We start from the raw sequence: 16,884 nt of genomic DNA on the forward strand, positions 1-16,884 counted from the left end.
ATTGAACCAGAACTGGAACTACTAGATGTGAAACTTTGCTATGGCTTAAGTCTACAATCTGACTATCTCACAATATTTCACCAGCAAATCTGTCAACAACATTTATATTTCACATTCTCTTTTTCTGAATCATTCTCTTTTTTTTCAAACTTTCAATGAAAATATTCAGTATTATTTCATTATTTGTTGGTTTTAAGTGCAAAGAAAAGGAACACTGTCAAACAGATTGCACGGATTCATTCCAAATTTCAAAATCACTAGAGTACCCCAAGGGAATCGTTATCATTTTGTTATCAACAGATTTCGACAAGAAATTGTTTAATAACAAAAGAGTTTTGTAGATCTGTATTCAATCATGCATTGCAGATAGAGGAAGAGCACCTGACAACAAGCAGAACTAGAGTATATATTTATTTTACTTTCAATAACTATCTCAAATAGTAAGGATACATAAATCCAATCCTCCATAAATCTCTTCTTTAAGTTTTCAAGAATGGCTGTCTCTGAAATCTTGGATAATAGAACCATATCCTCAACACCAGTCTGTTTCTGCTGGTTGCTTTGCCAGTGGTACGCCTGCAGGAAAAGATGAACAACTGTATATTATTAAATGAAAGTGCATTAAATTTTCATAATTACTTCTGGAGATGGGTTTATCACGTGAGCATGATACAAAGCTCAACAGTTTTTCTTTGGTAGTCCCAGAGGACAACCAGTTTCCTTATTTGGCAACCCAAGGATGGTGACAAGTAGTTCCTTTTCCTGAACTGAAAACAGATGACCCCATTTGAAATATGTGTGTTACTAAAAAATACTTTTATGTGTGTTGTATTTGGCTGGTAAACAGTATCGCAGAACATACCACAAACTCACACACATCTTCTAAATAGTTGCAACTTCTAAATCTTCATACATGAGTGAATGGAGGCTGGAGCAGGCTGGCTACCAGCTACAAATTGTGTAGTCTAGTGTGATCCATGGTGCTGAATCTAAAGATCACTCTTTACAAGGTGAAGAAAGTATCTGGTCTACAACCTAGAAATTGTGGTAGAACTAAGACAAGAATCGGTAGTCTGTGGACTCAGGACTACTGTTAATTTCAAGCCCTTCCATACACCATTCAAGACAACTAGGTCTTTGGTTTACAAGAGAGTTTAACCACCAAACAAATGGGGGGGGGGGGGGGGTTAAAGAGTTATTAGAATAGGCAGAACCTTTTAATGTTAGTGTACTACAGGTAAATTATATTATGTAAACAACTCCTATCTTTATGTTTCATATCAATATTTATACAATACACTGTACCAGTTTGTAAATAATAAACTAAGGTTGATATCAAACTGATAACAAAAAATATCTTTACTTCCCATTAAAGTATATCAGTTTTAAATTATTGCAAACACTAAACTTTAAAGGTAAATGTAAATAACTTCTTTTCAGGAGAAGGATCTTGTGTATTAACTTGATAATTAGTTGATCAAAATGATAAATTCTGAGACATATTTGCGTTTGTTTTATGACTACATTATATCATGAATGTACAATTAAATAAAAATAAACAAAACAATATGGAACAAGAATCGTAGAAAGTATTGAGAAATGTGTAAGACAAGTACAACATACTGGCAGTATTGTCAACAAACTTTCAAGTTTTGATTTATAAATCCATAGAAACCAGGGTCTATAATATTGGTATAAACTGTAACTTTGGCAATTCATAAATTTGTAGTCCATAGACAGTGGAGGTTTCCCCTGCACTGTATAGGGTTCCACAGAGACTTTTGTCAACTTCTTAATATTACCCAGCCAAATCTACATTTTATTTTCTTGTTTCTCTCTGAATCATGTCACATTTATTTTTGTATCAAATCTATGTGTATTCAAATCTGTGTTTGTTATTACACGGATTACTGATAGGGTCTGATTTTACAATATTTGTGGTGCAGAGGTCAATAAAACACTACACAGTGAGGTCAAATGATGATATTACAGCAGGATAAAAACATTTGTGGTAAAGACTACCCGAGGTCAATAAACATAATGAGGTCAAATGACTTCCTAACAACATGACCTAACCACAATGAAATTAATACCATTACCACCTAGTATCAGTTATGATGATTAAATGAAAACAGAATGTCATTGCTATGCAGTGGACTATGATATCGTTATCACTGATTCAATCTACACGTGCTGGCTCCATATGTTCTTTGATCTTCCAGGAATACACATATATTAGGTTTCTTTTCCCAATAACATTAACAGGAAATTATGGGTAACTATGTCATAGGAGAATCATATTGAAACAATAAGAATAGTAGGAGATCCCACATGTATTTTGTGAATAAATTACAAGAAAGTATGACAGAAAATGGTATGATTGGAAGACTTTGTTTTCAAATGGTATATGGGTCTTGATTCTGAAAATATCTAGTATTAGTATAGTCCTGCTAGCAAACGGTGTATAGAACTTGATTCTGACAATGTCACTGACCCACAATTGAGTCTCAACTTACTCTGCCTGCAAGCAGGAATATTAGACTAGGCTACTATTTTCTAGGCAGCATATTGTTTTGCAACAATCTCTGTCATGTGGTTATGTGTGTTGATTTACATAGGTAAAGTTAACCATTAACTGTTCATGGTATTTATTAAGTGTATTTGTTTTGGATATCAAAGTATGTGAGGACTACTAGTATGTGCTTTAGTAATGTACAAATAAATTGTACAATTTTTATTGATATCAACAGAACAACTCTACTTTCTCTTGACTGCTCAGTCAAAAGCCCATTGGATTGTTTGAGTCTATGTAACAAACAGCTGTCTAGTGGTTTACAAGACGTAACCTTCCTGTAGTAGCACTGACCAACAAATATTTGCTCTCACATGTAAAGTTCAAGGTATTAAACTGTGATATGTTCAGTTCTGTTCTGCATGTAAATACATTCCTGAATCCTAGCAAGTACCATGTCCATTTCAAGTTAGTTCATATATTTCTACTCACTGTCACAGAATAGCATTACAATTATAATACATAGCGACTACATATATTAGTTGAATGAACATTTTGGTTGTCATAGCAGTAATGATTCCATATGGTTCAATATCTACATGTATAAACAAAGACCCATTGCCATTTACCCATAGTCCTCTCTCTCTCTTTGTCATAATCCTTTGTTGGGTGGAGGGTCTATGGTTATAACAAATATGTCCCTATACTTTTTATAATTATAATTTACTAACTAATTTTAGCATATTCCATTTCAATGTCAATCCCATGGAAGTTGTCTAGAAACCTCAGTCATTACCTACATTTCCATATTTGATAATTATCAATTCTTTATTTCCAAAACCAAGCTATAATCTTTTTAATATTCATTTATAACATTTTTTAAGCCAATTTTTTTTTCTTTGCACCTGTACATTTATATAATTATAATATATTTATATATTTATATCTATACATATATTTATACATTTTTGTACATTTCTGCATCTGTGTGTTATTGTTGCTTGTGGGTAAAAGGTATGGAAAGTAGTTTTGGTTTTATGATTGTTTGTACAAACTATACATCATGTATTTCAATTTTTTGATAATGAAATGAGAGCTCCCATGTCGAAACCCTGTAGTGGATATTTCCAGAGCTATTTCCCACACCATACACTGACCTTAGTGAGTGATTGCAAATAATATGATTTGGGTTATTAAACAATTTCATTTTCATTTTAAATTATTACTCCATGAACTTGTACTTTACAATAAATAATTAAATTTAAAAGTAACAATATACTGATTTATGAAAATAAAGATACACAAATCTATCTCGACAGAAACAAGACATAATTAACAATTTTATGTTTGTTGCACACCATAAAAATATTATTGCTATCATCAAACTGACTACCTTATCACCGCTTTCAATATCCTTTCTGGTTACTGACCTTTTACACCTTATAATCACATGTAACACATATCATTATAATCATGTCATCCGATAACAACGAGATATCCTGTTTAATAACGATATCGAAACTTAACATATGACGACACCTATGCCAAGGCGAGTTCTCAGCAAGGACGCTGGAAATTTGTAACCTTGGGCGGAAGACGGTAGAAGTATATCAATGAAACGTGACAGGATTTTTTAAAAGAAAGAATGGGGGCTATACACAGTATGTAAGTTTTAACGAAAGGATGAATAGATCACGATTTCGACCAACACAATATACAAGTAACGACCCAAACACAGCTACCATACAATTTATAAACTTTGTAAATCTAAACAGAAACCACCTTCGTAAGTAACCATTGCCAGATAACGACATAAATATTAGTACACTGCCCAATCTGTTACTGAAGCTTACCATTTTGATGATTGTATTCCCTGTTCGTTCCGTTCGTGAATTCAAAGAAAGTGTAAGTAATTTCAATCACTTTTTCAGCTCAAACTGAAGGGCAGGGCTACTGCACTGCTTCACTCAATCACCGGCGCGGCTAGGCTTGGCGTTCAACCAACCACGCTCTCCAAACCCACAACTAGATTGATAACGACTTCTTACGAATTCAACAGGATGAAACATGGAAACTGGGTCGAGAACGTAATCTCGTAAACGATGTATCAAGTAAGTAAACTGACAGTATGGCGGAAATATTCGATGGTGTCTTCGCCTCCAAGCTAGACTTTGAGGAAATCCCTCTCAGGTCAAAGGTCACAGCGCATGACTAATTACTCGAACGTGGTCAAGTTCCAAATATGGCAACAGGTGGGACTTGTAGTTTATAAGTGACTCATTGTACTAAAATAAATACGGTAGCACTTTTAAAAGTAGTGTTTAAAAGTGGCACTGGATTTCAATATAAATGGTGAAAATACAGATTTTCAACCAAACCAACTTTTGATACCTTTTATACCATACTTATTCGTGAGTGTTGGTTTCACTAGTTACTTTTCCATGGCTCATTTTTTCTTTAAAAATACGAAAGTTGTTGAAAGTTTGAAAAAGACAAAAACATATTTAAATTGGGAACATTACCTCAGCATAACATGCACATTTGCTGGTAGTGAAAAGGGACAAAACAGTAATTCAACAGCAAGAGAAAGTACTGCAAAAAATGGGTGAAAATGTCTCTTCCTCATTTTCCACACATAAGTTTTTTTAAATGAAAAGTAAGAAGTCAGACTTCAATGACTGAAGAATTGGACAGAAACATAGGAACAGAACAATTATCAGGCAATTCTCATAAATCTGAGTTTTTTGTATCTCAATTACTTCACATGACACCAACAATGATGTCATTAATTCTTTTATCAAATTGGGGGGGGGGGGGGTGGAGAGGGTGAGGGGAGAACATCTATATAAGTAACAGATTGCCATTACGAATACACACACATCAAAATTATACAGGAATATACTCTACAAAAGTTTCTGTAACACAAAGAAAAAAAACAGAACTTACTTCACCATTATATCTCCCAAGAAAATAGTCACTATCCTATTTTTAAAAAGTGTCCATTGTTTCATGGCGATCTCAAAATGACAAATTAAATTTAAAAACTCACTGAAAAATTTCCACTACTTATTTGTTTTTTTCTTGCTATGGTGGAAAGTCTGTTCTGGTCATTCTCTTCTATTAGAAATTAGTTACCACACAAACTTGGTTAAATTTTGGAAACTATGATACCTGACTGATAGCAAGTCTAAAATTCAGTAACAAAGCCTTTTATGTAACTTATTATAAATGGCCTCTCATCAAGGCCCTTCAAGTCAATCATATTGCTATCCTTGTGTTGCTGTTATTACTAGTCTCAGCTTCGTCACTCTGGTCTCATACTCATTCACATGGCCCTTGTCAGTCATATTATCCTACTCCACAGTGACTGACAAGGCCCTTTATGCATATACTTATCAGACCCTTGCCTCACACTGACAGTGAAAAGCCTTCATTTCAGTCACTAATACTCCACTCTCAAATGCCATTACATGACCCCTCAAGTCGCTCTCTTTGATTGATAAACCAGACAAAAAGACAAGACCATCCTTTGATTTTGGTACTGCTCATTTCTAAGCATAAGTTTTGAAACTCAACAGAGGGATATTTTTTCGTATAGGAGTTAAAAACACAACTTTAATCATTTGTGAAAATTCTCTTCAAAAACATTTTGGGAAGTCTGGCAAATTGTATAAACTCATGCCAATACACACTAACTGGATACACTCACTTTCTCATCCAAGAAAAATTAAACTTTGTTCTGTAAAATAACATAGTAGTTTTTATTGAGAAATAAATGGAAACGAAAATAAAACAGTACATTGTTCTTTAATTAAAAGTGAATTATTTTCTTGAAATTAACAACATGATACAAACATACAAGTGAGTTGAATTATATCATGGTATCTTAGATTGAAGTTGTATCTATTGATTATTGAAATGTACAATTTTCAAAAATATAAATATTTTATTTTATTTTAAATGGCCTTAATATCATCTGATGGAATCTGTGTCTGTCTTTGAAGAGCCTGCATTTTTCTTGTCATGTCTAAAACCTGGTTAAAGCTTGCACTGAGTCCTGACATGTGTTGAAAATAGGCTTCTTTTTCCACTTGCACAGTAAAATTATTTACACCATATTCTTTGAAAATAGCAGTTATTTGAGAAATTACTTTTTGTTCACTAACACCAGGCATAACTTGTACATGAAGTGTTCCTGCATGCTTGTCAGCAGAGTGTTCCCAGAAATGTTGATCTCTATATGAAAGGACGCCCTCTACAGACATAACCTAGAAAGAGAGGAAGTGACATGCAATCAAAGTTCTGAACACATTAAATACATAGATTACAGTTGTTTACACCAACACTTTAGGACAATAACTTATTATACATGCATGTAAGTCAGTTCCATTGGTCTAGATTATTTGATCAAAACTTTGAACAACAATCTGAATATATCCAAGTCAGTAAACAATTTCTTTTACTTGCGAATCCATGTTTTCATTGATATTTATGATTTCATACATATTGCATTGAAAATAGATAAGTGTGGGCAGACTTACCTTATCAAAACCTTCAACTAATTTATGTTCTAACTCTGATGGTGTTCTTTGAAGAAGTATCAGTGATGATTCTTTTAGTAATGGTAGCACACTAATAAATATAAGGCTTGCAATAAATATAGAGCATACTGGGTCCGCAATGAGTAGACCAAACTGATCAATTAGAAGGGATGATACTATAACTCCAACACTGCCAAGTGTATCGGCTAGTACATGTAAAAATACACCTGCAACAAAAAAATAACAACCCCTTATTATAATTCATTTTGTCACATCCTATGGTAGTCTGAACCCAGGGGTCTGAACACAAATGTACCCACTTGTCTCTTATACGATCATAAAATCCTAGTCTTGTACATAAGACCTCAGATCTGCACAGACTGAGGCCACAAGATGCCAGCTTTTAAATGAACTACTGGTAAAAGTCTCAGGGTGAAAGAAAGGTAATATTCTATGTACTATATAATAGTTATAGTAATAGTAATATATTTATTGCCATTGTACATCATTTAAAAAAATACACTAGGAAAATGTTGCGATGTCGATCAGCACAAACAATCAACAATCCACAGAGGACAACACCAAAACTGGCAATATAAAACAAGAGTAAAACTAGACTGTTAAGAACTATACAATACAATATACACTATGTGCTTACCTTGCATATTGGTATTATGTTTTATTGGTTCTTTTGGCTGTCCATGCCCTTGCCCATGTCCTTGTCCATGCCCATGGCCATGACCATGACCATGACTATGTCCATGGCTTGGCTGATTGTGTGCATGACCATGACTTTGACAATGTGAATGGCCACCATGGGCATGGGCATGTGCATGACTAAAGGCGAAGATGCCAATTAAATTGACCAATAACCCAGCAACAGATACTGTCTGTATAAAGTCAACAGGAAAGACAATGTTATACATCTACAACATTCTAAAACAGAATTTCTCTAATTTCACAGTTGTTACTTCAGTTTCTATGATGTCAGAAAACACACATACACTTATGGACAACATATTTTTTTTAGTGGTTCCATGTGTTGTGCAAAGGGCTTCTATACATTGTATATGAAGACTGGCCTAGTCAAATTTCTTGAGCAAACACTGAAAATTTTAAATATGCAACAAACAAGTATATTCCACAAGACTGCAGAGACTCTAATGAAGAGAACTCTCTGCACATCTAGTCAAATGGATGAAACTCTAGCTTGTCCACATGCTAATAAAAATGTGAACAACCCATGTCAGAAGTAATCCATCACAGATCAACAGATGCTTGTAATTGGGTAATTTATTCTAGAAAAACATGATCCTGATAATGCAAATTATCTTTATATTGTAATATCACCTTCAAGTTTGAATGCAAGTCATGTATAGAAGTGAGAACACCATCAGGCTTAAATTGGATTAAATAAAGCTGTCGGTGGTAATTTAAAATTTAGTATACAGTTAGAGGTGGGATTAACAGATCAAAGAGTATTGAAACCATGAATAGCTTCTAGACTACCAAGATTATCTGCATAATCTAAACTCTAAAAGGTTTTCAGGATAACGTCTTGTATACAAAGCCATGAATGTTCACAATAGACTTCTCAGGTTTTGAATCGAGAACCGAGCACCAACACTACATATACATCATCACCCTGACAACTTAGATGACTGAATATAATGTGGACATTTTGTTGATCTCCTAAATATATACATGAATCATGAAAGATAAACTAACCAGAAGTCTATCCGTATTGATAGGTGGTGGATCTATAAGTCTTCCTAATGCTGCTGTAAAGACAGACAGAGCTATCACCACAAGGAATAAACCATTGATGAAACCAGATAGAACTTCAACTCTACCATACCTAAAACAAAACAAAATGACAAATGATTCCTAAATCTATCAAAATTAAATTTTTATTATATAATCAAATAAAAATTTCCATACACATAGAGGAAGATGTTTGAGTCTTCACATTGTATCTTGTTGATTGATTGATAGTAATTCCCCCCAACAACCTTAAAACAAAACTTAACTTACCCATATGAAAATATCCTGGTAGCTTTCCATCGACTCATAACAGCAGCACTTAGTCCCATAACAAGTGCAGTACAGTCAAATAACATATGGAAACCATCACATATAAGGCCTAGACTATTGGTCCATACACCATAGATTAACTCCACAAATGTAAATACCTGTATAGAAATAGTGTAAACAACTCAGCCATGCTTATATATCATCACATCAGTGCAGTAAGGTCGTATCTGCTATGCAATTGTATAGGCAGATACGACCTTACCACGACAATATAGTATCAAATCAAGAATACAACAGAATTCTCTTAATTTGACTGAACGCAAGAAACAGAGAAAGCAGAAAATATTGAGTCACATTTTATTGAGGTTTGGCATAACCTATCTGGAATCATACCGGTACTCTTCTATGACAAGGCACCATGACAGTGCTATGACTTGGCACAATACCAAAGTTACCAGACTGACACACACAAAGTAGAACTTACCAGATTGATACATAGAAAGTAAAACTTACCAGGTCTACACACAGCAAGAAGAACTTATCAGATTAACACATTGAAAGATGAACTTAACAGATTGATACATAGAAAGTAGAACTTACCAAATGAAAACAGAGAAGTAGAACTTACCAAATTAATACATAGAAAGTAAAAGATCTGTCTGGAATCATACTCTGCTAAGACCTGACGAAGGATGTTCTTGACAATGGTCACCAAAGACTGTGATGTCCTCTGTATGGCATCACCAGTAAAACTATACAGCGGATGACCACCAGAGTCATAACCTATAAAACTACCTTTCGTACCACTCTTAGGGGTTGGTGCAGATAGAATGCGAACAGCTGCAAGTAAGTAAAGGTAACAAATCAACACCAACATAGGATTTATATTATTTTTCACTTTTTTCATTCCCATTGGAAAATTGTATACATTGTTCATTCCATGTGATAAGTAAGGAAAGTATGAAGGTATAACATTACTGTATTTCATATTCAAATTTACAACTTTGTCTGTACATAGTCATAGTGTACTCATAGAATTATTTGTAATCTTTGTTTCAAGAAGGAAATTAAAAGTATAAGTTATTGCCTTATCTTATGTAATTCTGTGTAGTTAACATCAATGACATAAGAAACTCAACAGGACGCTTGCTTACAATTAACAAAAAGACGTAGTCTTCTATGATCAAAGATATAGCTCTCCTAACACTAGAAAGCTGTGTCCATTGGGGTCTAATAATCACTGCAGCAACTGTGGGATTTTGTTTACATAGATACAAAAGATACCGATGTCTACAGAGCAAATGCAATGCTTAGCTTGTCAGTATTGCAATTGAAGTCATTGCAGCAGACAGTCTGCCTTGACCAGAAGGCGAGACTAAAACATTGACAGATTATCCACACAATATATAACATAGCTTTATCATGACCACTTACCTAACATGAAAAATACAGTGCTACAGATTAAACCACCAGTTAACATGTGTTCATGACTAGTTGTATGTGCTTGAGCTTTGCCGAGTTGTGTGATTTTAGTGGTGGCTGGATGACTCCAAAATAGACTCAAAAGTAGAGCACTAAAGAGTACAGCTAGTGAACCAAATCTACTTGTCTTGAGTGTATCTAGTCGACTTATACTGACTGACTCAATGTAGAAGTCAAATATAAATACACAGAAACTGATTGTCAAGAATGGAATCAACATTGATGACCAAGATTCCACATTTGTCTGAAAAAGAAAGAAAAAGAAAAGGGTTTACTCTGAATGATTAGAGCAATGAAACACATTGTGAATTGTACTATGTATTGAGAGGAATTAGTGTTCTTCCTAACAAAGCAACATGGATGCCAAAACACCTTATAGCTGTTGAGGGACCTTGTGATAAAGAGAAAACTCGCACTCTAAACTTTTGAGAGAAAAAATGATTATGAAAAGCTTTGATACCAAAGAATCAATGACAAAGACATGTTTTGTAATGAGGTAAATTGACCTGAACACAAATCTTTGTCTTGTTTTCATCTTTTTTTTTGGTTGTTTTTTGTTGGTTTTGGTTTTTTTTTGTTATTGTTGTTTTTTTGTTTTGTTTTAAGTTGTTTTTTTGGGTGTTTTTGTGTGTGTGTGTGTGTGTGTGTGTGGGGGGGGGGGGGGGTTATTTTTGAATGCCTACAACTTGACTTGCTCTGTAGAAGGGTGGGTCCAAAAGAACATTTGGTTGATAAAGGAGAGCTCTAATACATGGCCTCATTCCAAATAACTCACTTTAACATAAGTTGTTCATACAAGGATATCCATCTGCTAGAGACTCATTGCAATACACTTACCTCTTGTGTTGCTATGATGAAAAAAGCCCAGGGAGCTAATAACACAGATGAAACCAATGATGAAACAGCATGTAATCTTTTAGCTCCTCCCATGTCAACTGATAATTTTCTTGCTGCACTGCGATAGCCTACATTGATGAATAATAACACTACTAGTAGAACAACTCCTCCCTGTTGATGAAATAATAGGTACATTCATGTTACACTATTCAAACTTAGTCACACAAACTTTGTTGATATACTATACCGGTATATTATAGTTATACCATACTCAAGCCAAGTTATGGACACAAAACATGGATTATATACCTTGGTCATTCTATCCTATGACAACCCGTGTCTACGTCAATGGTCGAAATATGAGCCAAAATGTTCCACATGGCCATTATTTTTCATGATTTTTCATAAATTATGCTAGAGGAGGTATGATTATATTATTCCCGATATTTTATTCCTTCAGGAGGACCTGGAAAATACTCATGACTATGGGTATGTAACTACTTGTCTAGCAACTCTTAGTGACAAGGCCCATTAGGTCGCTCACATTTTCCTTGGCTGAATGAAGAAAAGTGATCTTACTTACTTTATGATCAGAGAGTCCAAACCACGTAACTGAGGAATAAAATAAATGTTCTACTGTATTTCTATGATGACCCTCGGCTGAATCATGTAATTAAGGAAAACACTGTCAGTTACATCAATCCATGTATATTCCTCTGTCATGAACTATTTGGGTTAGAACGGCATAATTCATGATGATATTATTTATAGACAGGAATCTCTGTGAAAAGTTGTGATACTTACTGTACTCAACATAGTGAGATTGAACTATAATCTCTGTGTGTGTGTTTCCCGCATATTCTTTACACTGTTTACTGTTATGTGAAATTTGAATCAAACTTATTGAAAAAGCACAATGGGGTGCAAAACTAGTTGAAGATTCACACCATTTTCTAACTCAATTTAAAGTCTCCAGTTCCTCTACTAATAAACATTCCAGACTCAACTGTTGTTTATCCAGGGTTTACACTTTCAAGAAGTTTTAAGTTTTTATCCAGAAGTTTTGAGGTCAAGTTATATCAGTTTCCAAAACTAGTTTGCACTTCACTTCACAAACAGACTGCCATTTGGCTTCTTGCAACAGTTAAGGCACTATAAATTTTAAGCTTTTTAGAAACTGGTCTTCAGAAGTAAAATTCAATTTCCAAGGACTTTTTGGGTCTTTCTAGGTGAGGTTCAATATTCAACAATTTTTCAGTAATTTTCAATTGCAGTAATAATAAACACAGAAATATGACAAAGGATACGATGGGCAACATTTCGATAATTGATGTCAACATCAAATAACAGCAGACAAATAACAGCTAATATAAATAGTACAGCTCCACGCATCTGAAAAGAAACAAATATTGTCACTTGATTTTTTTAACCTGACCATACATAATCACTGCATAAAGTCCAATCTAAATTCCTCTTGCAACTTCCAGTAAATTGTCAAGTTCTTTTTTTATTCATACCACCAGTCTTTTCCTTCCTGTCTGGACTTTTCAATACAAATAGATTGTTTTTCTATTTTTGGTTATTATCATTTTAATTTATAAATTTGTGTATGAATCTCTAAAAGTTAAGGTGTAAATGTGTAACAATTTACCTTGGATTTATCTGCAGTATTACCACTTGTAAACAATGCACCAATTACAGCTAACACAATTAGATCACTGTGTTCAAATATCAATATAGTCCTGTCAAAAAAAAAATCGACATCAGAGATTTACTAAACAAAGGCTACATGAAAGAGAGTGTGAGTCCAGGTTATCATTTTGACAGACAAAACCAAAACATGCATCATATCATGATTGTACACTACGTACCAAAATATACAAGGTAGACATAAGACAAGAGAAGAGAAGATTTGGCTTTATTACAACTGTATAGCAAATTGACAATTCTATTTGTGTACATAAGTGTAACATGCATATGTAACAACTGTATTACAATGTATATAAATCACCCTTTGCAAGAGCCAGACACATGCAACAATTGTATTCATTCTGACTTTTGTCCCTGCACAGCTTACTTTCTGTGAATATCTTACATCAAACTACACTAAGACCTGCACCAGGCAGACGCATGGTGGAAATTCATGGCTATGTTTACACTATACTACTGACCCTAACCATAGACCTTCCACCATGGTGTCAACACCAGAATACAGATATTATCAAAATGTCATTTCAATGTACAATACATGTATACATATAATAAATTACTGATATACCAACCTTGCTGGTCCACATAGTGTAAGTCCAAATAACCAGAGTAAATTTACAACACTGCCAATAACAGCATGTCTGAAGACACGAATCCACTGCAATACAACATAATTTATTTCATTAGATTTTCAACGTAGCGATAACAAACTCTTTTCTTATCTCCCAATGAGTTCATTACTGGGGTATCAGAGGTTATGGTGTGCCAGTTTCTCCATTTCTTTTCAACATTCAATCTTTATCATAGATAGAAATTTATTTCATTAGATTTTCAACGTAACAATAACAAACTCTTTTCTTATCTCCCAATGAGTTCATTACTGGGGTATAAGAAGTTATGGTGTGTGAGTTTCTCCATTTCTTTTCAACATTCAATCTTTATCATAGATATAATTTACTAAATTTAATAATAGGTTTGCTTGCAAACATACCTGAGGTCTGGTGATTCTTTTACCAGCTGATACTGGTTTCTGAAGTACTACTAATACAAGTGATGACCTGTTAAGAAATAAAGTGTGGCAAAATGTAAAAACAAAAATATTATAACACTCACATTGCAACTTTGAAGATGGTGAATCATCTCAAAGTGGAAAATACATCATATTAGCAGTGGACTCCACTAATGTTTGATGTAGCCACATATTGAAAAGTACAAATGTATAAATAAATACATGACTATTGTTGGTATTATTGTGGCCGGGATGCATCATTTTTTTCTTGATATAATCTTTTGTCAGTGTACCAGATATTAACTTATCATTTCAAAGATTGAACACATAATCAAAGTATAAATTACAAATGCATGTACAATAACTTACCCAGCTTTGGCTATAAACAGGAATGGTACAATATGTACAAGCTTCAATGTATCATAAGTCAGAAACAAACCAAAGGCTCTGAGAAACTTTGCTATCAATAATAAAATAACATATGGGGCTAGTCTGGAAGGAAAAAAAATAATTACAATAATAAATTAGTTTGTCTGAAATATGTATCTCCTTCAAACAGTCTACCATCCAAATCAGTTGTTTTTGCTTTTGTTTTCCTAAAGTGAAAATCCTTTTAACGATAACACAAAATCTTCTTCATGATGAAAAAAATGGAAAAGGGATGGCAGTAATTGATGTAGACATTGGGCATTATGTTTCAACTTTCCATCACTTTACATTAATGGCACATCTTTTTCAAATATCATATTCTTCATCTAACATGGTTGTTACAGCTGAATTCCATGTCTGTGTAAGATTTGGCTATTGTAAATATCATGTCAGTAATAACTGTATCTATGAATAGAAATAAAGCTCATGAAAATGTAATGAAATGGAAAATATTTTGTTGGTATATGTCCATTGTCAATACAGGTAGTTTGCTGATGGTACTGTTGCTGGCATGAATTTATAATTAAAATCATAACTGACAGACATACAGACAGAGGCAGAGATGGACAGACAGACAGATGGACGGACATGGACAGATCGTGAATGTATTAATGTCACAAATACATCCATGGAGAGAAAAGACACAGTCACACCATGGAAGTATAACTGGGTGGGTTATACTTCCATGGACACACTGAGGCATAGACACAGACAGACAGACAGACAGACAGAGCTGGACAGATATTATACATCTATCTATATACATGTATATAGTATATATGTGTATGTGTGTGGGGGTGTCAATACATACATATATATATATATATATATATATATATATATATATATATATATATATATATATATATATATATATATATATATATATATATATATATATATATATATAACTCGGTGAGTATCAATCTGCTAAGACAGTGCTCTATACCGCAGTGGCAGAGCGTAATAGTTTTCAAAACTATATATATATATATATATATATATATATATATATATATATATATATATATATATATATATATATATATATATATATATATATATATATATATATATATATATATATATATATATATATATATATATATATATATATATATATATATATATATATATATATACAGTAACACACACTAAGCAGTATATCCTGTTACATAAGTCCATACAGCGACATTAACTTTGGGGTTATCACGTACTTAGTAAACAGTATGAACATAGTCTTATTAATACGTGTACTACTATTTTACAAGGCCAAGGCGAACTATCATGTACATTTCCCCATATTGCCAGCGTTGACAATCGACTAACGTACGGTAGTCATATCGTCACCGGCTGAAAAATTACCTTGCAGGGTCTATTCTGCCGAGTTGACGGTTTGTGGACATCATAGAGTCCACGTATTTCGCTTCCATTATTTTTGGTCATTCGTATGGTAAAACTTCGTCAGTAGAAGGATGACAACATTGTGAGCTGACAGTCCCGGAAGTTACAACGAATACAGTTTGTTTGTTTGCTTCTTCTTAATCTTAATTGACATTGAGGGCGCTAATCTTACACGTTATAAATTTCTTTTCGCCTTATCACAGATACATTGTAAGCAATAGATCTGTGGCCTCACAGGCACTCGAATCAATCTGTATGGTGGAGGGGGGGGGGGATGTATATGAATAAGAGATACAATTATTTTTTTAAATCATACACATTGATTCGAGTGCCTGTGTGTGGCCCACAGGCATTTGTTTCCCGAGTTATGGCTCAGTATATTTCAGAATACAATAGAATGACGATAATATCGTTAATGTTGACGTATTAAACCAATACTATATGAAAGGGGTAAAATTACACATGTTTCTGTGATCGCGCAGTTTCACTAAATGCGAAGTGTCTTCCTTCAAACAAAATAAGTAAATAAGTAAACCGGCAAACAAACACACAATAAATAATAAATAAATAAGTAAATAAATAAATACTGACAATCATCAACAAAAAGTAATAACAAATTATTATCAACTACAATAATTGCTATATGTTTTCCTATATGCGAAATGGTCACAATTGTATATACCCCAGTGGTTTGTTTGTTTATTTATTTATTTATTTATTTATTTATTTATTTATTTATTTATTTATTTATTTATTTATTTATTTATTGTTTGTTTGTTTGTTTGTTTGTTTGTTTGTTTGTTTGTTTGTTTGTTTGTTTGTATGTATGTATGTATGTATGTATGTATGTTTGTTTGTTTGTTTGTTTTCGTAAGCATAACTAACTAAGCCTGGGTGCCCTGTGGACCCATGTGGCCCAGTCGTGG

General features: G+C 33.5%; 2 protein-coding genes across 3 annotated transcripts in view; both read right to left on the bottom strand.

The window, feature by feature from the left end:
- LOC144443224 (unconventional myosin-Ie-like) overlaps positions 1–4,662 on the bottom strand; it is a 35,117-nt gene extending 30,455 nt beyond the window's left edge. For both annotated transcript variants that reach the window (XM_078132640.1, XM_078132639.1), the window contains exons 1-2: positions 4,366–4,662; positions 451–576 (exon numbers count right to left, since the gene is read on the bottom strand). In XM_078132640.1, the coding sequence (XP_077988766.1) occupies positions 451–576; positions 4,366–4,368 (129 nt within the window). In that variant the 5' untranslated portion in view covers positions 4,369–4,662. The remainder of the gene's footprint in view (positions 1–450; positions 577–4,365) is intronic.
- A 1,648-nt stretch (positions 4,663–6,310) lies between these two features.
- Positions 6,311–16,056, bottom strand: LOC144443330 (proton-coupled zinc antiporter SLC30A5-like). The gene is made up of 15 exons (XM_078132788.1): positions 15,920–16,056; positions 14,495–14,617; positions 14,108–14,174; positions 13,689–13,774; positions 13,058–13,148; positions 12,714–12,798; positions 11,990–12,066; positions 11,407–11,577; positions 10,522–10,813; positions 9,716–9,927; positions 9,088–9,245; positions 8,782–8,911; positions 7,712–7,943; positions 7,054–7,280; positions 6,311–6,780 (listed from the first exon to the last, which is right to left on the bottom strand). The coding sequence occupies exons 1-15, from the start codon at positions 15,985–15,987 to the stop codon at positions 6,469–6,471; spliced, it is 2,331 nt and encodes a 776-aa protein (XP_077988914.1). The 5' UTR covers positions 15,988–16,056; the 3' UTR covers positions 6,311–6,468.
- Between the last annotated feature and the right edge of the window lie 828 nt (positions 16,057–16,884).

This window comes from Glandiceps talaboti, chromosome 12 (genome assembly GCF_964340395.1).
Source record: "Glandiceps talaboti chromosome 12, keGlaTala1.1, whole genome shotgun sequence".
Lineage (NCBI taxonomy): Eukaryota > Metazoa > Hemichordata > Enteropneusta > Spengelidae > Glandiceps > Glandiceps talaboti.

What these genes read in the sequence shown, in the direction of transcription:
- LOC144443330 (XM_078132788.1), bottom strand. Translation starts at nt 15,987, where the DNA reads ATGGAAGCGAAATACGTGGACTCTATGATGTCCACAAACCGTCAACTC. An exon ending in ATACTGCAGATAAATCCAAG is followed by an intron (nt 12,799 to 13,057) that starts GTAAATTGTTAC and finishes GTTTCTTTTCAG; the next exon opens with ATGCGTGGAGCTGTACTATT. An exon ending in TAGTTGAAGGTTTTGATAAG is followed by an intron (nt 6,781 to 7,053) that starts GTAAGTCTGCCC and finishes CTCTCTTTCTAG; the next exon opens with GTTATGTCTGTAGAGGGCGT.